The sequence below is a fragment of the Arachis duranensis genome, chromosome 1 (genome assembly GCF_000817695.3).
Source record: "Arachis duranensis cultivar V14167 chromosome 1, aradu.V14167.gnm2.J7QH, whole genome shotgun sequence".
Classification (NCBI taxonomy): domain Eukaryota; kingdom Viridiplantae; phylum Streptophyta; class Magnoliopsida; order Fabales; family Fabaceae; genus Arachis; species Arachis duranensis.
Window position 1 is genome coordinate 101,680,514 of NC_029772.3, and position 24,090 is coordinate 101,704,603.

Below are 24,090 nucleotides of genomic sequence, written 5' to 3' on the forward strand. Positions count from 1 at the left end.
TGTGAACACAAGCCAGCATACCCTCCAATTCGATTATTTGAATGAGCGTCACTCGAAACTATATATGACATGAAGTATTCATGGATCGTAGTGTTAGGCACGCATAAATAAAAAAAAGATTTTATAATAAACTTGCTTAAGTTATTTATTTATTTGTATGGTGTATTATAATATAAAATTATTTTAATTTGTGTTGTGTAATAATATAATGATCTAATTTAAACTTTTATTTTAAAATTATATTATAATTCTATCTCATCATTTTTTTCACATATTTTTATTTATTATTATTTGAAATAAATATGATATGAAATTTAAAAAAACAAAAAACTCAATTCATTTTATCATAACCTATCTCGGCTTCTGTTTTATTTTCTTCTTATTTATTCAAGCTATTTAAATTTTTTTATTAATTTTATTATTTTGATCTGTTATACATTAATTTATTATAACTCTTTACATGTCACATGCTAAATCTTTTCAATATCAAAATTATGTCCCTAATGTACTTAATTTTATTGATTTATTAATCATGTAAAACCAAATTTAATTGTTACAAATCCTAACATCCTATAATACAAAATTTATAAATTTCTTAATTTTTTTTATTAATTTTACGAGTCATTAACATTATAAAGTATGAATTGCTAGAATAAATTACCATTTTATAAATACAAACAATTAGGCATTAAATAAAACTTGAAACCCAAAAGTTTCCAATATAAAATCTAATATATTCACTAAGTAAAACTTTCTTTCACAATTTTCCCTTTAAAATCTTACCAATTAGTAAAACCCAAAAAACAGATCAAGGTGATTTGAAATTGATGTATGGGTGGTTAGTTACATCTTGCATTGAAAAAGTTGCAGTACAATTATTTTCCTCCAGCGCTATTATGATTTTTTCTTAGCTTATCTAGCATACCTAAATCGCTAAAGTGGCGCACGTACGGACCAATCAATTTAAAACTAATGGGAAACGAAAACGTGACAATTTATTTAAGAAAAAAGAAGCAAAAACAATAGACCTATAGAAGAGGGAAAAGGTATGTTGAATCCTTGCCGCAACTGTGACTGAACTTTCACGAAATGCACATACCTCGCTATTTTCGTAGCAAATTAGTAAATACACCATCCAATTTACAAGGAAAATGGGAGAGAACTTGGGAGAGTCCCTCTTGAAAACAAACGAATAACGAGAGAGAAAAATTTCACATGCTTCAATTTGGGCAACCCAGAAGCATGTAGACAAGAAAACTGTACAGTGTACTATACAGGTGAGTTACAAGTATAGGCATATATATGTATATATGCTCTCCGTCAACCTGATTGAAAAAATGGACTTACTTTCTGTACTATGAGAGTTCTTGCTTTCCATGGAAGTCGGATGTGGATGATGGGGGAGGTCTAGAAGTAGATGACTGCAGTGGAGGTGCAGTAAGGGCATACGTGAGTCTTGACGATGATGAATTCTCGATCAAACCAGCAATTCCAGCGGCTGCGGATTGTGCATTTGAAGGAAGGAAAAGATCATGCCTTTGATCTTTGTATGCACTCCAAACCTATAAGACACGAAAGGAGAACAACATCGTAAATGGTGATTTGGCTGGTATATATTTGCAATAGGCAGACGGCAAAATAGCTGAACCAACATTTGAAGTGACACTAGGCAAAGCGAAAACAATCATATGAATTTATTAATCCAGATGTGTTAGACTCACGTCAGAATTGTTCAATATTTCTCGGACTTTAGTACAGTGGGCTCCTTCAGTAGCAAAGGCATGCAATACCTGATTCAGCATTAAATGCACCATGTCAGCGTAGATGAACTAACAAAGTCTGCTCAAATCAGTAAAAAATTCTTGCAGAAAGAAATACAAATATTATGGACTCAAATAAATGCAACGATTCTCATTTTGAAGTCGAAAGATTAGACAATCACGATAAGATCCAATTCATTTAACATTAAAATAAATGGTAAGAATAAAAAAGGTCCCTCTATCTTTTATCAAAATGATCCCCCGTTTTTTACATAGATCAAGTTAGTCCTCTGTCAGAAAGCCAATTAACGCTACTAAAGGGAATTTGATGTGGAAGGTTATCTGCCGAAGTCGCCAAACATTAGACATGCAAGGTGATTGAATCAATCTGGTTCAGACCAAAATTGATCAAAATCCAACAAATATATAATCCACACATTGCATAATCTTCCTTCCATAACCAATCTCTCCTCCTCCTCCAAGATATAAAACCTTAGAGGGTGTTCACCAGGATATACAACCAAAATGATGATGTAAACATAGTAAAGAAAGGCAGGAATAAGACCGATTATGGCAATCCAATATGTGGAAATCTCAATCAAAACCAGTATACGTCAAACCCCAATCCTTATCAAATGCATGAAACCTAAAACCTAAAGTCTAGCAATCCCTCCCTCCCAATGATGGAATACCCTCTCTGGAAAGAAAAGAAATGAAAAAAAAAAAAATGAGTAGAGGAGCTTACCTTGCAATGGCAAAATTGGGAAGGAATTTAAAAAAAAAAAATTGGATGCTTTTCTGTTATTGTTTTTAAATTGAATCCTTTTAATTACTCCTCCTAATTACTAAGGTTTCAAATCTTGGAGGAGAATGAAAGAGAGCTTGGTTGCAAAGAAATAAAAGAGCGAAGAACATGAAGAAGGTGATGATGCAGTGTGTAAGTTACATGTTCTTTGGGTTTGATCAAGTTGATAGAGACCAAATTGATTGAACCAACTTTATGCCATGTCAGGCATGCCTAATGCTCTGCCACATTTGCAGTTAACGGTCCACGTTAACAGCAATAATTTGCTATTTGAAGGAAGGACTAACTCGATCTAAGGTAAAAAAAATTGGGAGCGACAACCCTGATAAGTTTTTTGGAAAAATGACCATTTTGATTGTTACCTTTAAAAAAAAATGACACAAAACAAAAAGAGAACAGGGGAGTCTTTACAGAAGACCGTTATGATTTACGAAGCAGCTAGGATAATAGTCTTGTATAGAGGGAAATAACATAAACCAAACAAAATATGCAGGACTCATTACTTGAGGAAGAAAAAAATCCATCTAACCTCAATTGCAAGCACTCTGCCGATAGAAGCTTCAGATTCATTCCAGTTCATTTGAGAACAAAAGCCATTTCTCCCTCCAGCCCTCCAATCAAGCAGACCAAGAAGTACCTCAACAAGACCAACTCTGCATTGTTTGCAAAATTATTGCTAGGGTTAGAGACAAATGTACCTCTCACAACAGTAAATACAAAATATAGCCTTGAAGCATTCACCTCTACAGACAAAATAAATCTAGCACAAATTTTATTCATCTCTATTGCATTGAAAGTAGGAATACATTTGAGTCGGTATCCTCGAGATTATGAAATCACAATTGAACTTCCAAGATATATTCATTGGTCACAAAAATTGTTCAACATATTCATAAACGATACAAAATAAGCGATTTGTCAATTATTCAAACAGTCTCATGTTGGAAAGCCAATCCATAGTGTATCACAGGATGCATTGGAATTTACTGGACTTTATATCCAGGTACACCAGGGAAAAGTACACTGAAAGGCTAATTTTATCCACAGATAGAAAAAAATTGTCCCTTGGGCCTTAATAATTATACTCAATGGGGCAAAACCATACCCAATCTAACAATTTGTTAGATCCAAATGGCCGTGTTTATTTACTATTTCAGAACAATGAAGACAAACACACAGACATACATGCACACAGACAAAATGAATACATGTAACCTGTTTGGTTGTTAAGGCACTAATAAAGAGACATGAGCACATTTGTTATTAGAAACAAATTTTACCTCTAATAAGGAAGTTGTTGGTGATCAACGTGATGAGGGTAGAAAGTGGAATTTTAAAAATTTTGAAGGAAAAAAGTGTAATAAAAATCTGTCGTATCTGATGTGTGTCCTAACAATCTGAAAAGATACTAAATATATGTATTTTTTATGTCGTGTGTCAGCACATCCTTCGTAATTTGTGTCTTATTAAACCATTAATGGACCTATGTCACTGTGTCCATGTCTTTGATGGACACATGGATAACAACCAAACACAGCCAATCATCACAAAAAAAATAGCAGAATTTTATGATCAGAATTATTAAATGTTATACGGACTATGGAGATTAGAGTTCAAAACAAGCTACACGACATTCCACACAAGCACATCCAACTTCCTCCTATTTAAATTATTTTTCCGATTCGCATAGAAGTTTTTATTTTATTTGCATTTTTTAGCAGTTTTAATCTCCCAAGTAGAAAATATTCAAATGATATAAAAAACTTGAAGGTACTCACTTAAGTCCTTGTGCAACAAGAGCATCCCTTGCTCGGTTTCCAGCAACCACAACACGCTTTAAGGTCATATATATAACTTTGTTTTATATTAATATATATAAAGGTAATCTAGCTCACATTCTCCTCTCTGTCTCCCACAGTAAATACATTTTAGACATTCCAGAATATGTAATCTCATACCTGAGGGGTTCCTACACTTGTTGCTGCCATAGCTTCTGCACATGTGGTACTAGCTGCAAGTTGATGCAAGACACGCAAACAACTCAACCGCACACGTTCTTGAGGAGTTTGTGTGTGCTCTGTTGATCCATTATCAGGGTCATATGTTTTATCTGCATTTTTTCCAATATTCGCATCACCTGATGACATTGTTTCTCGCCTTCCCTCAAATGCAACAGCAGCAACTAGTTTTGGGACATATCCAAGATATCCAACGTGATCTGCTAGTGCAGGATGAACACGAAGCAATGAAACTAATGCAGCTGATAGAAGCAAAGGCAACTCTGGGTCAACAACCTGAGTGTCATAATGTGTGGCAGCAATGGATGACAAATACTGATCTAGAAGGCCTTCCAAGAATCTTTTAGGATTTCTCAATGGAAATTTGGGATCTTTCAAAAATAGACGAACATAGATGCCACCAACCTGAATCAAAACAAAACTTGATTCCACTCCACAAAATAACAAAAAAAAAAAAAGAAGTCTAAATTATATTTATTAGGTCATACCTGTGGCTCATCTCTCATTTCCTGCTGCCCAGATGCCTGCTCGGGTACATCCCAATCAACAACACGGCCTTTCACCTGCTCCCGATATAATTCTGATGCCATGGTTGAAATCTGTGCAGACAAGGAAGCTGCCATTGCTGGCGTCCACACAAGTTCTGGTGTCTCAGTAGTCTGCTCAAGCGCAACAACAACAGCTTCACCAGGTCCATCCCTAATTACTGATACAAGGCCATCTGGAAGAAACCTTGCAAGTGTTATAGCAACTCTTGGACCGTGCATTGGTTGCCCAACAAGTTTCCCCAACAAGGAGGCTGCCATAGCTCTTTGTTGGAGTGGAATTTCTTCTGTATGAACGATTTTTATCATCAGCATTTAACAATCTGCAAACCTTCCAGGAATGAGGAAAAAATATAAATCAATTAAGTTCTTACCTTTCAAAGGCAACAGTAGTTCAAGAATGTAGACAACACCACCATGCTTGGCAGCTGCCCAGGCCAGTTCAGGTGTACTTGCCAATGCATAGAGAACATGGAGAGCCCCTTCACGACAACTCGGGGATGAGTGAAGCATTTGTAGTAAAACAAGGAGACTAGATCCATCTGCAACCATGGCTTGCAAACAAGGAGCATGTGCCGTCAAGAGTGACAGCACTCCTAAACAAAGTTGAGGGATGTTGCTGTTTGATGTTTCAGGGACAGAAAAGCATTCAAAAAGAGGCAGTAACTTGTCTTTATTGGAAAATATGGATGCCAAATTTGGATTATTAGTCAATAGGTTCTGCAGAAAATAAGATAGATTAGTCAAACATGCTCAGAAAGTATTACAAACAAGTAAAGCTGTTAAGCAATTAACCTGTAGGGAGATCAATGCGGAACGGAGACTTTTAACTAGCTCGGCTTCTTCCTTCCCAACAACTTGCTCCTCGGATATTGTGCTAGAATTATCTAGGACAGGCTGTTCACTCACAAATCCATCAACAGCATCCTCATAATTCTGAGCAGGAGAAGAGATGCCATCAACATATTGATCAGCATCCTCAAAAGGATGGTTGTGCACAACATAAGATATAAAATCAACTAGAGCAACACAAAAAGCTTCTGGTTCACTAATTTCAAATTCTGGCTGATCATTGTAGACCCTCAAGTAAACATTGCCAATGAACAATTCCTTTGATAGTGCTTTATAGGCAAAGTCATGTGAGTCTCTGATATCGTATGAACCATCAGGACCTTGAGCTGCACGCTGCTGATCCACAAATTTCAGCAGCTCTCCCCGTGTTGAAGAATTCCATATAATCTAAAAAAGTAGATTACAAAATAAAAACATAGTATTAATGCAGTAATCTTAGAAGCAGAACAGCAGCATTTTAAACCAAGCATAATTGATAATGGATTGTCATTAACCACCATAACCAGTCAGCATGTAACCCTACTTTCGTTTTCAGGTTTTTTCCCGCCAGCGGCAGGGCCCTAGGGGGATGAAATGGAGGATGGGCAAAAAAAAATTGAAATTCTCGCTACTGCAGCCATGAATTACGAGTATGTTATCTGCTTATTTGCACATTTTGGTACAAGAAATAGAATTACTTAACCAGATTCCAAATAGGAACAGAAGCTACAACCAAGCATATATTTGTATTTTACTTTTAACAGACTCAGCCTTCAAAGTATGTTCAATAACCTGTACAAAAGGAGATAGATTAAAACCTAGCTAGAAAGAGAGTAGTGGGTGGGGACCCACCTCTGGAGACTCCAGGTTTGCATTCAACTTGGACAGCAAATCTTTAGGTAATTGGTCTCGTAACATGCTAGAAAGCTTAGGTGTTAGCAAAACTCTGAGGGCATTTGCTGCCGCCCGATTGTAAGGAGTTGAGCTCTCATCACCACACAAACCACTGAGCCTTGACAGAGCCTGGGCTGCCCGTATGGCATGCATGTTTTTGGCAATTTGAACACTGGCACCAACACCATGTGATTCTGTTGCATCCGGTTCTTCAGCAGTTGCATCATACTGAAGCAGCAGCGGCAATAGGTACCTATCATGGACCATGGACCATACTAAATGACTTAGTCCAACAAATATTCTGTGAGCATATAACATAACTGGAACAGTCATTTTCTGAAATTAACACAAATATGTACTGTCCACATATACAAGTTCATTAGGCATCCACAGCAGAAAAGTCATCACTTGATCAAAAGGATTAACCGACATACATTAAGGAATGAAAACCACACAGGTCAACCACTTTGGTAAGGGATCCCCTATACAAAAGCAAAGGCAAAAAAGGTTTAGATTTATCTATAAAGCATAGCTTTTCCAATCTCTCAACATTGCCACAAAAGTTTTGCCTCTTTTCTACTACGAACCCAACAAACCTAGTCAATAGAAATCAGTCAAGGATTAAACAGCGCACACAGCATTCATCAAAGATGATAAACAAATTGCTCCACAAGAAAACAGCTACTGGGCAATGCAAAAAAAGATATGAATTTGACTCTGAGCTTGTCTCACAAATAACACACATCTAGCCTTATGTGATTTTCAAACCTGCAACAAGACATTGGCATTAGCTATGTTAAGCACAGCTGACCCATATAAAAAAATTGAATTTAGAGGAAGCTTGGGACTTACAAATGGGTTTGTCTAGACCAAAGTTGTGATAGAGGAGTGAGTAAAAATTGGAAGAGAGAATTACAGCTAAAACTACCAGAGGAATCAAGAGACAATATCCTTTTGTCGGGTTAGAAGACAAAGAAAAATCATCAAGGATACCTAAGAGAGCCAAAAGTTGAAATGATTCTCTATCATTAAGGTTAAGAAAGAAATGGAAGTCCCAAGAGGAAGAGGAAACCAGGATCAAATTGACAATGATAAAGACAAGGAAAGGCTAGGTTTAAATGGTCTGCCCAAAACCCACAAAAATTATGATAATACTACAAAATAGAATAGCTAGAAAATTCCAAACTAGACACAACTCTAATAACATAAAAATGATAAGAAAGGGAGATAGTATGATCCCTCAATAAATTATCATCGAATTATAACTAGACTAACATACAGCATTCCCTTTATAGCTCCACCGATATAGGAGCGGACAGATCATTTTAAAATAGTGGCCAAATAATATGCCAGGCATTTCTCAAAAAAATAACCATTCTAGTACACAAGTACTTTTGGTATTATCTGCTCCAACAAGAGTGCACACATGAAACATCTTTGTCATGTATGGATGAACTTAGTAAAACGGGTTTTGAACCCAATCAGATGTTGAGATTAGTTTCATAAGTAATATATATTAAGCTTTGAAAATTAAGCCTTTGCAAAATCTAGAGAACTTAGTAGATAGCTGTTTACAGAACTACTTTCATACACAGTAAATTTTCATGTAATGGTAAAGCTCATCTTACTCAATAAGTACTTAAGCTATTTGGCGACACAGGCACACAAAAACACTAAGTTTGCCAACTAAGCCTAAATTCACATGGAACATCCTCCTGCATACCTATAGTTGAGAGATAAATACCAAGCATTTTATCAAAAAAATTAATTGACATACCATAAAACACCAGCCCTCAATAAAGCATCCTGCAATTCAGATGAAACAGAAACATTGGCAATAGTCTGTAGAGCAGCATCAACAGCTCCTGGTACAAGCTCAAACTCAGTGCAGTGCACAATGTCTGGAACTAGCCCAGAAAACTCGAGTATCTCAGATCTGGCAGCCTCAAATTGACTAAGAACTGAAAATGTTCGCATGATGTTTGTAACAATAATGGCAGATGGTTCATTTCCAGGAGTAGATGGCTGAACAACATACATGCAACGGGAAAGAAGGGTTGCAAGAAGTTGCACTCCTCCATCTCTCACCAGCTCTTCTCCATTCAGTGAAGAAGATGCACATCTAGCCACAATAAAAGTCAATGTGCAGCATGAGTTAGAATGGTATTCAAAATATTTTAGAAAATAGTGAAGCCAATATGAAAGAAAATGGAATTTTACGTCAGCCAAACAAGCTCTGATGCTGCAACAAGAAGAGGTGCTCTATCTGAAGAAAGAAAATTGTTATCATCCTTGTCCACAGTAACAGCACTTAACAACATGGGATAGCCAGCATATTTGAATGGCTCCAATATGTCTCCATATCTTCTGTATAAAATGCATTGCCCCTTCAACAAAAGAAGCAATCTCCAAGGCTGAGGACCTTGCAATCCTTGCATTGTAGCCTAAGATACAGTCCACAAAAGGTAAATATTTTCAGTGAATTAGAATATAAAAATCTACTGTTGCAAGCAAATGATATTATATCGCATAAATTCACTGTAAACATCCACCCAAGAAGCAAAATGAAATTTTAACATACATCGTGATTTTGCCACCCCAAATCTGTGCATGCATATAACTAAGCCTGTCTATAGCTGGCTTGCAAAAGGAGAAAAGAAGAACAAAACAACAGCATATGCATCTACAACACACTCCCAATCTGAGTGACAAGGGGCTATCACACCATTTCTCACACTAAAGAAAGTACATGGACTTGTTTGCATGATTAATATACTTACATATCAAAAATTAAGAAGTTAATACAACAAAACATGTCCCCATGGCCTTTGAAGACTTCAAAATAACTAGAGTTTGTCCACAAGTGACTTCTATTGACATATGAATCCAAATAAGCTTGTAACATGCAAACTATGTTTACCTGGAGGCGTTCATAAGCCTTCTGTATAGCAAGAAACTTCTCCCTTCCTTCAGGGTTTTTGTCAGGATGATATTTCATAGCAAGTTTTCGATATTGTCGCTTTAACTTTTCCTCGTCAATATTTTCAATTTGCTTTGATAAGCTAGATGTTTCATCTGATACCTCCAAAGAATGCTTTTTATTTACAGCATCACCAGATACATCCTCCAAGGATATTTCAAGGATCTTGCAAGCTGCTTCTTCAGAAAGATCCATAGGTTTTCTCGTCAACTCTTCACGCCACATTACAAGTAAAGACTGCAGAAACTCTACATGCTCAACAATAGGCCAATTTGGAAAGCGGATCTCATCGCATAGATTCCTCAGGTAATAACGATGACACCACATTTCATCTCTAAGTTCAGGGTATGTAACTGGAGGCATTGGAGCATAGTCATATAAAACATGGCAATGCTGTGACAATTTCTGTGGAAAATCACCAAGGTGTTGCAAAACCTGATACAGTGAACAGGGATATATTGAACCCGCATGAACAATATCGGAAAGGTAGTTTGGGAAGTACACTTGTATTCTATTAAAATATACACATCAGATCTTAATTTGTAATACCTGACGTATTAAATTTTCTGCCCTCATTTTATGAGTCCATATTATCTCAGGAGTGTCAGAATCTGATACCATTGCTGCAGCAAATGCTGCTGGACCACTGCGCTCCAATACATACAACAAAGATTCAGGAAGAAGTCCACCAAGAACACTACGTTTTGCCAAAGGCAATGAAGTTGAAACCGCAGCCTCTTCGCCACCATGAAATGCTTGGTGGACATGGGTGACGGCAAACAGTTGCCCAATTGAAAGTAGATTAGATCCTGGATAAGCCAGTGCAAAATAAAATGCACCGGTGCTGTATAGACGTATCATGGCTTTGGGATTCCTGGTAACAATGGCCTTCAACAATGCAGCAGCTGCCTCAACAATACTTGGTTCCCCAGAGAGAATGGCCTGAATTCATAAAACAACCCACCCCCCAACACACACAACGAAAGAGGGAAAAAGTGAAAAGAAAAATAAAAACTAGATTAAAATATTATATTAATGAATTATTGGAAGGGTAGAAAATACTAAAAATCAACTGAAACCATACTATCACATAGCAAACAACTTGAAAATATGATAAAGTTAACAAGCAATGAGACAATTCCTATCATCTTTGAGAAAGAAATTTTATTATAGCAGTAGTATATCAGAACAAACATATTTTGATACATGGCCAAATAATAAGGAAAAACCTTTAAAGTACCTGTGCAATGTGAGGAAGGCAACGTGGACTTGACAAGATTCGTTTTACTCTAGGAGTTGGAGTAACAATTTCTCCAGCATCATCTAAATCTGAATGTGCAGACACCATGCTATGCAATATGGACAAAGCTGCATCTCCAACCTGAAGGCAAGAACCATTGTCAGGAAAGTACCATGAAAATATAATGAAAGCATAAATAAGACATATACATGTTCCAAGAGAAATGACATCTTTCCAGCTAGCAACATGCCAATTTTCAGAAGAATATAACAGGCACAGAAACTTTAGGTTTAAAAAAAATTGTGCCATCAAAGAAGTTTGGGTAATTTTTTGCAAATGTAAGCAAGTTAAAGATAGAATTGTAATTGGTAAATAAGTTATTATAGGAGATTGAAGATAGTGGCACCTAAACATATGTTGCTTTTCTCATTAGATTTTTTGTACCAAAAATAAATAAATAAATAAATAAATTCAAGTCGTCAAGAATAATAAATAAGGTTTCAAGTCATGAAAGATTAATAGCATAAAAAAAAAACCAATTCATGCCACATATCATGATATCAGATAAGAAATAATAAAGAATTCGAGATAGAGAAAAATATGTACAGAACAATTGATGTTTATATGAATATAACATTATCTTCCACCAAAGATGGTGACTCTACCTGAGGTGGGGTAAGGACAGGAACTCTAAGGGCAAGTGCCCAGCGAAGCTCACGAATATCACGCAACTTCTTCCAATCTAGCATCCCAGAGGCCCAACACCTTGTTGTCCAATCAATAGCCTTCTTGGACCATAACCTTCTAATAGCATCTTTTTCCACAGGTCCAATTTGAGCACCTTCTCTGTCGATATACATCCATTCCTTGAGTGGCTCCATGAAAGCCGTAGCAGCAATCAAATTTGATTGCAAAGGAATAGCTGTCCTCTCCGAAGCTTCATGGACCACTGTAAGAAGATCGACAGCTAATACACAGCCTCCAACTAGAACACAAGCCTCTACATTAGCTAAATCCTTCATCAAAGCCTGAAATTGAGTTAAATTAACTTTGAGTAGAGCTAGTAAAGTGGAATCACCAAAAGGAAAGAGAAAACAAGAAAGAATAAGTAGATTAAATTTACAAAGACCTTCAAAAGAAAAAGAAGTCTGTGTCTCAGAGCTCTGTCATCTGTCCTATCCAGGAGAACGGTAATGTGAGCAGTGCCTGAAAAAGGACCAACAGTCTTGTAGTGCTGCTCATATACAATTGCCATTGCCCTTGCACAAAGCTCTCTCACTGATGAACCACCACCACCACCAAAACCATCTAGTCTACCCATATCACACCAATCATCTGATGCACCTAGTTCATCAGGAACAGCCCCATCTACGGTAAGCCCTGTGTCTGCATCACATAAAAAACGATGGTAAAGTGCTCTAAAGAAAGCATCTGGATCACGCAACGGGAAGTCTTGTGCCCTGCCACCACTGCCACTCTCAAGCAGGAGACGCAGATAATATTGGCCCACACAAACTTCTTTTGACAGGCTTGGGTAACGAACGGAAAATTCAGCATAGTTCCAAGATATTTGCGGGACATTCTCAATCCCTGTTGCCATTTCAAGGATAGCACCCCCAGGAACAATATCTTCAGTACGCTCTTTTTCAACATCTAGTTTATGGACTTCAGCTTGCAAAGATTCTCTTAACTCTTGCCTAGTACGCTCATTCCAAATCAAATCTGCACGATTGTGATCAAGACCAAACGCTCGCCAGAATTCAGGCCAGTTACATAGAAGCCGACCAGAACCCACGGGAGTGTTCTCCACCACAACTTGAGCAGGAGCTGGAACATCTGCATTCTGCAAGCCAACTGCATTGCCATCAGGAGCAACTGAATTTGATAAATCAGGTACCGTTGCTTCATTTGAGTTTGCAGATGGACAAGTAGCTGAAGCAACAACAGTTGAATACCCATTTTGTGTGACTGCTGTAGGAGATCCACTGGACAAATTTTCATTAGTATGAACAACAGAAGATTGAATATCTGAAGCCTGTCCAGAGCTTGGCTCAAGAGCAGCTCTATGGTAGTTGTCTGAGCCCCTAATAATGGCACTCCCTGTCTGTCTACCCGAATCTGAAACATCAAAATTATTAGCTGAAGCGAAGGGTTGTTCTTGAGAGGTTAGTCCTCTCCCGATGCGACTTTTCCTCTGCTGAAGTAAGCGTCTTTTTCTTCTCCCAATTGATGACTCCTCTTGATTCGTTTCTTCATCTTGAACTCCATCAGAGCGTGTATGCAAATAAGCAACAAGTCCGGGAGGCAGAATTCGAGACAATAGCTCCAAAGCGGGTTGATAGGAATCCGCCCAAAGAGCAACAAGTTGTCGACTAACTTCACGGCGTTCACCAGCAGGAAGGAAAAAAGCGTGCAATAAATGCCTCAACAAAGCACCATCACGCAGAGAAGCCTCTCGCATGGACTCCGCAGCAATAGCATCTTCTTCAGCAATTGATCGCATAATAACAGCTACTGTTTCTCTAACACTTTCGGCAGGATGACCAAATAGTGCAAACAAACGACGCTTTAACCCAGCAACTTGGCGCAACAACTCAACAAAAACATTATATTGAGTAGTTTCCCCATGTGGATCACAAATCATAGCCTCAAGCACTTCAACCACAGCCATTGACAGCAAAGGTGATACTGACATAGGCTTCAATCTGTTGACAAGAATAATGACATAACTCTGATTAGCAAACAATACTGACTTCGTATGCATGATTGTTGCATGCCACTCTCCTTTAGAATCCATCACATTAGCATCACCAGGCCCACCACCAATGAGTGCTGCAACAAGCCCGGCAGCTTCCGATGCAACACCCTCTGAACCATTTCTAAGCAAACCCATTATCCTTCCAACTGCTGCTGGAAAAGACATCACGTGTGATGCAGCGCTTCTTGATGCAAGTAGTCGATGTAAACAAGCAATAAAACCCATCACAGTTGCAGCAGCTTTTGGTGACGGGGGTGGCAAAGGAGGAGATTCTGGAGGAAGATTTGGGACCGCAGGAAGCATAGTAATCAAGGCCATCAAGGTAACCTCTGGCACTTCAATGTTTAAAGGCACACCACTAAAAGGTATACATGCATTGAACTCCCTTATTCTTCGCCATAGTTTAGCTCTTGATCCAGGAATGGAACCACCTTCAGCAACAGCATCCTTGGCAGCAGCTGCTAAATGTTTCAAATGCATTGCAGCACTTTCAGCATCAGCAACTGGCTTTTGCTGACCATATTGCAAATAAACTCTTCCACAGGGAGGATCAATCCGGTGACCAGGCATTGTCAGCCTTGGCAATACAGGTATGGCACATTGACCCTGCACAAAACATCAAAAGTCAAAGATGCACTTAGACAATGCAGGATTTCTTTATTTTGGAAAATAAAAATATACCATATAGCCATTTGCTTCAGTATGGTAAAATGTTTAAAATTGATATCAAGATTCTAAGCAATTAAACTAGCAAATGAACTGCCATACTTTACTTCCATCTATACATGCCATAGTAGGAAAATTCTTAACCAAGATGAGATACATCTACCTACTTCAGTTTGAATTGCATCACGAACAGCTGCAAGTAAGCTATCGCGAGATGTGCTTGCATAAACCTACAATCAGTACCATACAAATGAGAAATTTCAGAGCATAAAATTTCATAATTGCAGTAGCGTAAGATTGCTTACATGGATAGGACATCCATCACTGAATTCAACTGCAAACATCTGGGGTTCTTCGGCAAACCGAACAAGGGCGCTTACTGAAGACAAAGGACGAACAGTAACAGCCTGCACACATCTAGTGAAAATTCTCAATATATGATATAAGCTTTCCAAGTAAAAATCATCTTACATGCAGATAGAAATGTACTGATATAAAGCAGTTCAGTCAGATATGTATAAAGACTACATAAAACTATTGATATACACAAAACTGTACATTAATTGAAGTTGTATAAAACTTCCATTCTTCCATAAATTCTATTTTGCCCTGGACAAAAAAAGAATGATGTTGCTTGCTACATGACAACTTAAATATGTAGGCCCCTAACAATACACAAAATAGGTGATCAACAAATCTGCATGTACTTCAAATTATAAAAAGCTGATACTGTTTGTGTTACTCTAGATAAAATCAGAACTAAATTCCAGAAACTAGTTGTGCAACTCAATGCATACATTCTTGTGTCAGAAGTTGATAGATTTCCCAAAGCATTTACACACAAATTTTCTATATTACTAGTTGTCTTAACAAATGCGTCACTTACTTCGTAATTCTCAGGACGCCTTTCCACGAGTGACACCTTTGTAAGAATGAGCTGTCGAGATACGGCATCACCATGTTCACCAAGTCCTCCTTTTGGACCAACTCCTAAGCTCAATCCTGGAACATTCAGAGTTCCATGGGCAGCAGAACGCAACCTAGTTACAGACCAACCTCCCAAAGGGGTATCTTCGGCTCCAACTGCCTCTTTTGCTGCATTAGATTTATACACTTAAGGTTAAAAAAACAAAAACAAAAGAAACTCACTACAGGCAATAAATAATTCAAATGTGGAAGGAAGATTAATGATGTTATAATTATAACTGGATACCCCTTTGTTTTATATACTCAGAGATTGTAAGAGTTTGGGAACTCTCCACAGACAAGGACAACCCAACAGTGGATTTTGCAGTTTTTGTCTGCAATAAAAATTACTGTTACTACTGCTGATGTTAAGTTGTGTTACAAGACAATACATAAACCATCGCATTATCTCAATATCAAATGGTAACATGAATTAAGATGCCAAAATCTAGGAGAACAATTGTTTAGGCTTAAAGAACGTCATCATACCAAGTTCGCAATAATAGCTGAATTTGTGCACCCAGAGGCAGCTTGGAAAGCTTTAGATTTCCTTCCATATAAAGGGCAAAGGATAAAACCACTCCCATGATCAACATTTTTCTTACCAAATGCATCACAAAGAATAATAATTGCAGGAGAATCCATGTCTCTAAAATCCAAGCACCAGCGAAGGTCACCAGATTTTGTGTCAATAAGTTCAACACCAACATAGGTTATCTTAAGTTTCTGTAAGTGTCAAGAGTCATACAAAGATAATTAGTTTCACAGCATATACATTTCTTTTCCTGTTATTTTCTTTGCATTTGTGTACAGCGAGGCTCATCACACACTTTATCAAGCATACAAAAATTCAATCAGATTTTTTGAAAAGCATCAGCAACTCATCCTAACGTGTTCTATCCCCCCCCCCTTTTTTTTTTCTGTTTTTTCTCTTTCGGGGCCTTCCCTCCCCCTACATATCAAATCGTTGTCGTCTAAATTACTTGAAAAATGCAAGACACGTGCCCATCCTCAAACTTCACCATAACCAGCAGCTAAAAATATAAAACATATGATGACTAAAAACCAACAATCATACACCCTTCACCATCCCAATGAAGATGCAGCCATGCATTACACCAAAAGTAGCAACCAAAACAGCGTGTCCAGGATAACTTACAAAAGGGACCCATTGAGACGCCCGCCGTCGAAGATGCAGCACCGGGAACTCAGCCACCGGCGCCAACCTATTCCACCTTATCCGATGCATCTCTGTCAGAATACTCGCCCTATACCTGGACGAGAACTTTATCGCCTTGAACTTCCCCCTTCCATCGGTTCTCACGCTCACACTGAACTCATTCGAATTATCGTCACGTCCAAGGACCGGTGCGGCACCCTCGAAATCAGTGGCGACGTCGTATGAGTTCGTAACAGAGAGCGAGGACGGGTCGAGCGTGACAATGGAGACGCTGGATATGCACAGTATCCGCTTATACCGGCCGCGCCAGGAGTGCTTCACGACCATGTACCGGCAGAGGTACTCGGGCTCCTCGAGTGGAGCTGGTGCGGCAGAGCCGGAGGAGGAGCGCGCGGCGACAGCGCCAGCGGAGGTAGATTCCATGATGGGCGGAGGACGGAGGTGGACGGGGCGGTTGAGATCGGAGGCGTAGCTGATTACGGATTCGACCTGGGGGAGGTAGGCGAGAGTGGGGACACGTGGCGCATGCTGAAGGCTGCTGAGGAAGGACCAGAATCCCTGCTGCTGATGTTGATGCTGCTGCTGCCGCGAGGAGTAGTATAATAGTGCTGCCGCCTCCGCCGGGGTTCGGTGAGGCCGAGACTGATTTGCCCCCAGCTCTGAAAATTTGGGGAGAGAGATTTTACATTCAATTCGGTCGTTTTCAGATCGAATCGAAAACCCTAGCTAATCTGCGATTGGTTCAGCGAATGCGAAAATCATCCGAATCGGAATTAAGGGACTGGAGAATGGGAGCGGATGTTTATGCAGGTGAATCAGAGAAACCGCATGGCGAAAATTGAATCCAAGATAGAGATCAAGGAGGAGTTTTGCCGAAACGGAGCGAAACAGAGAGAGAGAGTCGTGGAAAGAGGGAAGGATAGCGATGATCCCCCGCACCGCATCTGACTACTTAGGATGACGTGGCGTGTTCTTATTTGTCAACACCGAAACCGACTTTGCGAGTTAATACTTTCACATTTTGTGATATTTCATTTTAATTTACATTTACTGTTAAGAAGAAAAAAAAAAGCATTTAGAGATGGATTTTTTATTTATATAAATTAAAAAAATTTATTAATTACAGATTTACATCATTTCTAGTGTTTTTACCGAAATACATTGTATCTCATATTTTGTTTACAATATAAACAAAATAATTTTAAACGCATTTTATTTATACGATAAATAAAATATGAAAAAAATTTTAAACACGTATTACGGGTACACACGTAATACGTAAAAATTGATTTATTCCATGTATTTCTACGTACACTGTAAATGAAATATAAGATAGAATGCATCTTGTTAAAAACGCTAAAAATGATATAAATCGGTAGTTAATAGAATTATTTAATTTATATAAATACTAAATAGGGACACTTTTTTTTCTTGAGTTGTCTTATTTGTGGATATATTTTGAATATGATACTTATTAATACTAGTCTGACACGCATATTTTTTATATTCAATCGTATTTTAATAAAAAAATTTCTCTAAATAGACTTAAATATCATTATATGTCAACGTGTTCAATCTTATTTTGAACAGGTATTTTTGTGTCTTATAAAATTTTAAATTTACTTATCCCGTATCGTGCCATGTCATATATCCTTGTCAATGTCCGTGCGTCATAGATGATAATATCTAAAATAATTTTTAGATATATTTCATTCAATGAGAAAGAAAATAAGTGTCCAAATTATAGGACTACAACACAACAAAAAAAAAAGACTCCCAAAGTCATTACTGAAACTAATAGTTTCAATAAAGGAGGATATAATTGCTAATAAATGAAGAAAGAAATAATGTAAAAAAGAAAAAAATGCAAGGATCACATGCACACTTCGCCCTTGGTACGACACCGATGCGACAGAGACAGTCAGCTGCTCTCACTACCTCCATGGGATTTAGTTTGGTGTTTTCAAAAACAAAGAAGTTTCTTGATTTTCACACACTTCAACAAAGATTAGCCAACAACTATTGTAAAATTCGATTAATTAACGAATAATTAGTACATAAATTAAAATTTATTCTAGAAAATTAGAAATGTGATTTTTATGGTTTAATATGATAGAGAAAATTAAAACGAGAATTTTGATACTAATTTTAAAGAATTTGACCTAAAATTGGGCCGAACGGACTAAACCGTTCGAACCGGATCTGTAGGCCCAACTCACTCACTTAATAAAGTGAGTTTAGATCATTCTCTCTCCTTGTTGCATGCTGAAACGCTGAATGCTCACCAAGAGGGAAGAACACATTCCAAAATTTCACAAACCCTCACTACATAATCAAATTGCCATAACTTTTGATCCGAAACTCCGATCGCCACATCGTTTGTGGCCACACAACCGCAGTGTTAAGCTCTACAAAGCTCACAACTTTTTTCCCGAGATAAGCCATGTTTCCCTTCCAATTTTTCCAGCCTTGATTTCGAAAGTTGTGAGTAAAAGTGTTGAGATTTTGAGCTCTTTGATGTTATAGGATCCAATTAGCTTGAATAAAAGGCTTAATCTCACCTCTTTGATCCTTAGGTATGGTAAGATTTTTAACCCTAAGTTAAAATACTTGAGTTATTGTGATTAGATATCAAGTTTGTATGTATGGATGCATGTTATATGTGTTAGGCAAGGTATATATGTAAATGGATTGGAGCTTGATGGAGAATTTGAGAGCTTGAGGGGATTTACAAGCTGAAAATCTGATATTGGAGGTGTTAGAGCCTTGAAAATCGAGGAAGAGTTGAAAATGAGGTGATCCAGGTTGAGCGGGAAATCGGCCAAGGTATGATTTCGGTTTCTCTTATCTAAAATGTAATGTAATGTGAAAACTTAGGCTAGTGACCCTAAGATAGGAATTGAATTTGTAATGTGGTTGATTGGTTGAAATGGATTGTATTGATTAAGGGATTATTGGTTTTGGAGGGTGTAAATGATGTTCTTGTTGTTGGTGCATGTGAATTGTATATGATGATGATGATTGGTATGTTGATTTGAAGTTGAAATTGGGCTTGATATGGATATTGATGTTGTATATTGAATATTGTGGAATTGGAAGTAATGGGTTGAAATTTGATGAAAATGGAGAATTGGTAAGGTGATGAATGTGTATTGTATATTGTTGAACTTGAAATATTGAGTTTGAGATTGATTAAAGTGAATAAATTTAGTAGGTTATAGATTGTTTGAGAAAGTTAGAATGTGGTTGAGGCTAAATTCATAAAGTGTTGGTTTTTTAGAAGAGTTTGTGTCAAACTTATTTAGAAATAAAATTGGGTTCGAGATGTTTATGCCGTTCGAATAACGGAGAAAAAATGTTTTAAAATGAAGAAGTTATGTTCGACCAAAGTTTGGTGCGTAAACTGAAAAATTAGGATTCAGCAGCTTTTTGTGTTGCTACATTATATGCGTACGCATACATCCCATACGCGGGCAAAAATGCATGTTCACGCGGAACCCGTGACATGGGGATTCTGCGTACGCAAAAGTCTGATACGTGACTAGTCGATTCTGTCTGGTCCGTATGCGTACACGAAAAACAGCAATGCGTATACGTAATGGGACAACATGCATGCTCACGCGTACGCGTGGCCATTTCGTACGCGTGACATTGGATTTTTTTAGCGCTGACGCGTGCGCGTGACCCTATTTTAAGCAAATATGATTTTTGTGTTTTTTTAAAACCGAATTTCAAACCTCTAAGCCTCTATTTTCATCCTTTTAGTCTTAAATCCTTATAGTATGCCTAGTAACAAGAAAAAGCTAGGAAGGGTGGTAGCTTGAGGATGAAGTAAGAGTAGAGTTAACGATAAATTATGATTAATGATGAATGTATGAGTTACTGAGGGTGATGGTGGAAGTGCGGTGTATGCCGTGAGGCGAAGTGCTGTATTTGATAATGATCTATGGCTGGTTATGGATTATGTTATAAGTCGGATGGCTATGATAAATATTAATTTAGGGATAATAATGAATATATGAATTTGGATTATTGTTTTATCTTAAGTCCTATTTCTCGAAAGTGCGACCCCATAGAGATGATGGAAGGTGAAGATCCCCTTTCTTGTTCCTCCTGGTATTGTAAAATCACCTCCAGCGAGATGGTGGGAGGTTAGGATCCCCTCCTTAGTTCCTCCTGGATATATGAGAACATACCTCTTGGGTAGATGCAAAGGTTGTGGTTTCGCCCCACTTGCTCCAAGTTGGTTAGCATAGAGCCTCCCCGAGTGGACGCAAGGGTTGTGGTTTTGCCCCTACTTGCCTCGGGTTTGATAAGTGATGTAAAAAAAGTGCAATTATGTGATGATATGGTCATAATAAATGATTATGGAATGTTTATGAATGAGTATTAAATGACTATCTGAGATACGAGTTTCCCTGGGTGAAAGCAGTGGCTAGCTACCAAGTGCTCCAGGTTAAGACTCGATACTCTGCTGACCCTATGTCGTAAGTGTGGCTGGACACTGTGAAAGTTCTATATGAGCTCACCCCGTGAATAAATACCAGTGTGGGTGTTATATGATTATGATTATAATTGAGAATTACTCGAGTTAGGGATGCACGACAGAGGAACGGTCCAATGGTTAGCTACCAGGACTTGTCGAGTTGGCTTTATAACCGACAGATGAGACTCATCAGCCACTAGGACAGGCATGCATCATATGCATCTATGTGTTTGTTTGGTGTGATTAATTCGAATTGCCTAAGTGACTGCATAAACTATTTGCTACCTGCTTTATTTGTTGTATATGCTGTCTATTTGTGATTTCCTCGCTTGAAATAATTGTGTTTGTGGCACTTTTTTTTTTTGTTGGTGGTTAGGAGGTTCAGAGGAGTTGGAAAGGGGAGTTTTAGATAGCTCTGAAGACCCTTAGCCAGTTGCCTATTTTATCTTTATGGTTTAGTTATGTTTATAAGCTTTAATTATATGTCGGAAGTTCTAGGATTGCCTTCAGCTTTCCCAAGACATTATATGTTAAATATGTGGACATTGTTACCATGCTAAGAACCTCTGGCTCTAACCCATTCGGATTTTGTGGTTTTCAGATGTAGGACATGAGGCTCCTCACTGAGACTTGCTGAAAGCTTCTGATGTTGCGAAGATTTTTATCTCTTGGGCTTTATTTTTGTTATCTATATTTGCTTAGATACTTATTGTCTCAATCTATTATATATATGTTGTATTAATTCCTCTTATTTGTTATTTTGGAGAAATAGGTTCTGTAACTATATATAGTGTAGTCTATGGTGGCCACAAGTTTTGGTGCCTATAGTGACTATAAACTTCACAAAATGATATTTTCAACCAAATAAAATAAAAAATTGAAGCACGTTTCAGTTCTATTAATAGATAATGACATGTTTATGAGTGTAAATAAAAGAAAAAAATTAGACTATTTATCATATTTCTTGACAAAAAAAATGATCTATCGTTTTCTCTTGTCGTCTGAAATGAAGTCACTACTAATGCCCAAAATTTAAAAAATGATAGTATCTAAAAATACTTACATTGCATTAATATTTTCATTATCTACTTATACTTTTATTTTTTGTAATTAATAATTTTAAATTTCACTTTACTAATATTAAAATTTAATTAATAACAGTAATTTTAGACTTCAAAATTTTTATTGCAGAATAAAATGATTATTTTAATTAAAAATAAAAGATCTAAATAATTATTTATTAACGTGAGAAAAAAATTAATGCAATGTAAATATTTTTAGATACTATCATTTTTTAAATTTTGGGCATTGGTAGCGACTCCATTTTTGATGACGAGAGAAAACGATAGATCATTTTTTTGTCAAAAAATATGATAAATGGTCTAATTTTTTCCTTTATTTACACTAATAAACATGTCATTATTTATTAATAAAACTGAAACGTGCTTCAATTTTTCATTTTATTTGGTTGAAAATATCATTTTGTGAAGTCCATAGCCACTATAGGCACCAAAACTTGTGGCCACCATAGTGGCTACTACACACACACACACACACACACACACACACACACATATCTTGTTATATGTATTTTAGAACTCTCGGTATATTATCTCCTTAGCTTGTTCTATCATGTTTCGTCTACTTTATCGCTTTGTGAGCGTTACGCTTTTCGATTTAACGATTTTTTCTTTACTCCTTTCTTCAAAGGTTCATAGCTATAAATCTTTCTTTACTATATTATATAAATATATTTTTCTTTTAGAGGTCATAGCGTCTCGCCACCTCTATTTTACATCCTAGCTGTAAAGGTCTGTGTGGTATGGTGTTACAACTATTGATCCCTCTCTTCCCTCCGTTACTGCTTCATGTAGGAAATAATTGATTCTCATCCTTGCATGAAATTATTGAATGGATTAACTATTGGATTCTGATTTAACGACTACTCTCCCAAATTTTATTTGAATATGAGTATGTGAAAATATAATGGATAATAGTTTCAACATTAGAGTAGCATCTGGGATAGGTTGGATTGGTGTTTGAGAAGCGATGGTAGAGTAATTTTATCACTGGGAGACATTCATGGAGGACTTTTCATATGAAGATTTAAACTTTGTGTGGCGCTTGAATTTTTCAAATGCTGCTCCATACTTCAAGGTGTTAAGCTGTGTTTGGATATGTAGCTCAGAAGGCACATAAAAAAATTGGTATGCAATTCTATATCCTAAAGTTATATCATACTGTTTTGAAATGTAACACACAAACTTCTAACACCTCATGATCGCGCTAAAAGTCTAAGTGTTACCTACCTCTATTCCTTTAATTTCATACTATATTTAATATTGAGAATTCGCGAATAAAAACCGAATTTCTAATTGTGAAAACGAAAAGTCTTTACTTTAAATCACTTAATCACACAATTATATCCACATAATATTAAATACATAGTCTTAGTCAAAACTTTTCAAATACGAGTCGTACCCCTCTAAAAACCAAAACAATAATTATCGAGGGGAAAATCTAATAACTAAACCAAATTCATAAAGTACAATCATAACAATAAGCTTGTAGTTTAATCGTGGCTTCGCGCCAAGTCTTCCTGAACCTATCACTGAAAAAGAAAATCTGTACGGGGGTGAGAACATCGTCCTTGCAGGTTGTCAGCAGAAAAACAGGGGGGTCGCGTATGCATACACATGTTCGCATACGCAGAAGGTTTGGCCAGTGGAGCTCGCTCGCGTACACAAGACTTACGTGGCGTACGCATGAGCGTAAACGTGATAAAGTCGCATACGCAACCCAATGTTTGTGTACACATGGCATATCAAAATGGGAAAAAGCTGTTATGTTGTAAAAAACAAGTTTTTCAGTCCACATTTCAAACTTTCATAACTTTTTTCACAAAATTCATTTCTCAGCCATTGGAAAGATTGATAAATAAATTTTCATAAAAATTTAGTT

General features: G+C 37.2%; 1 protein-coding gene across 3 annotated transcripts; it reads right to left on the minus strand.

The window, feature by feature from the left end:
- Nucleotides 1-4,430: 4,430 nt before the first annotated feature.
- Nucleotides 4,431-17,574, minus strand: LOC107469416 (dnaJ homolog subfamily C GRV2). Of its 3 annotated transcripts, XM_016088798.3 has the most exons (18): nt 16,623-17,574; nt 15,953-16,189; nt 15,711-15,798; nt 15,384-15,592; nt 14,803-14,904; nt 14,665-14,727; nt 12,203-14,437; nt 11,739-12,101; nt 11,074-11,214; nt 10,383-10,775; nt 9,774-10,268; nt 9,074-9,297; nt 8,631-8,975; nt 6,812-7,106; nt 5,924-6,367; nt 5,503-5,848; nt 5,072-5,415; nt 4,431-4,988 (listed from the first exon to the last, which is right to left on the minus strand). In XM_016088798.3, exons 1-18 carry the CDS (start codon nt 17,064-17,066, stop codon nt 4,518-4,520), a joined length of 7,239 nt encoding a protein of 2,412 aa, XP_015944284.1. In that variant the 5' UTR covers nt 17,067-17,574; the 3' UTR covers nt 4,431-4,517. The 3 variants fall into 3 exon arrangements, with proteins under 3 accessions (XP_015944284.1, XP_015944294.1, XP_020983827.1); XM_016088808.3 differs by lacking the exons at nt 15,953-16,189; nt 16,623-17,574 and having other exon boundaries at nt 4,432-4,988; nt 14,803-14,914; nt 15,711-15,797; XM_021128168.2 differs by lacking the exons at nt 14,803-14,904; nt 15,384-15,592; nt 15,711-15,798; nt 15,953-16,189; nt 16,623-17,574 and having other exon boundaries at nt 4,433-4,988; nt 14,661-14,707.
- Between the last annotated feature and the right edge of the window lie 6,516 nt (nt 17,575-24,090).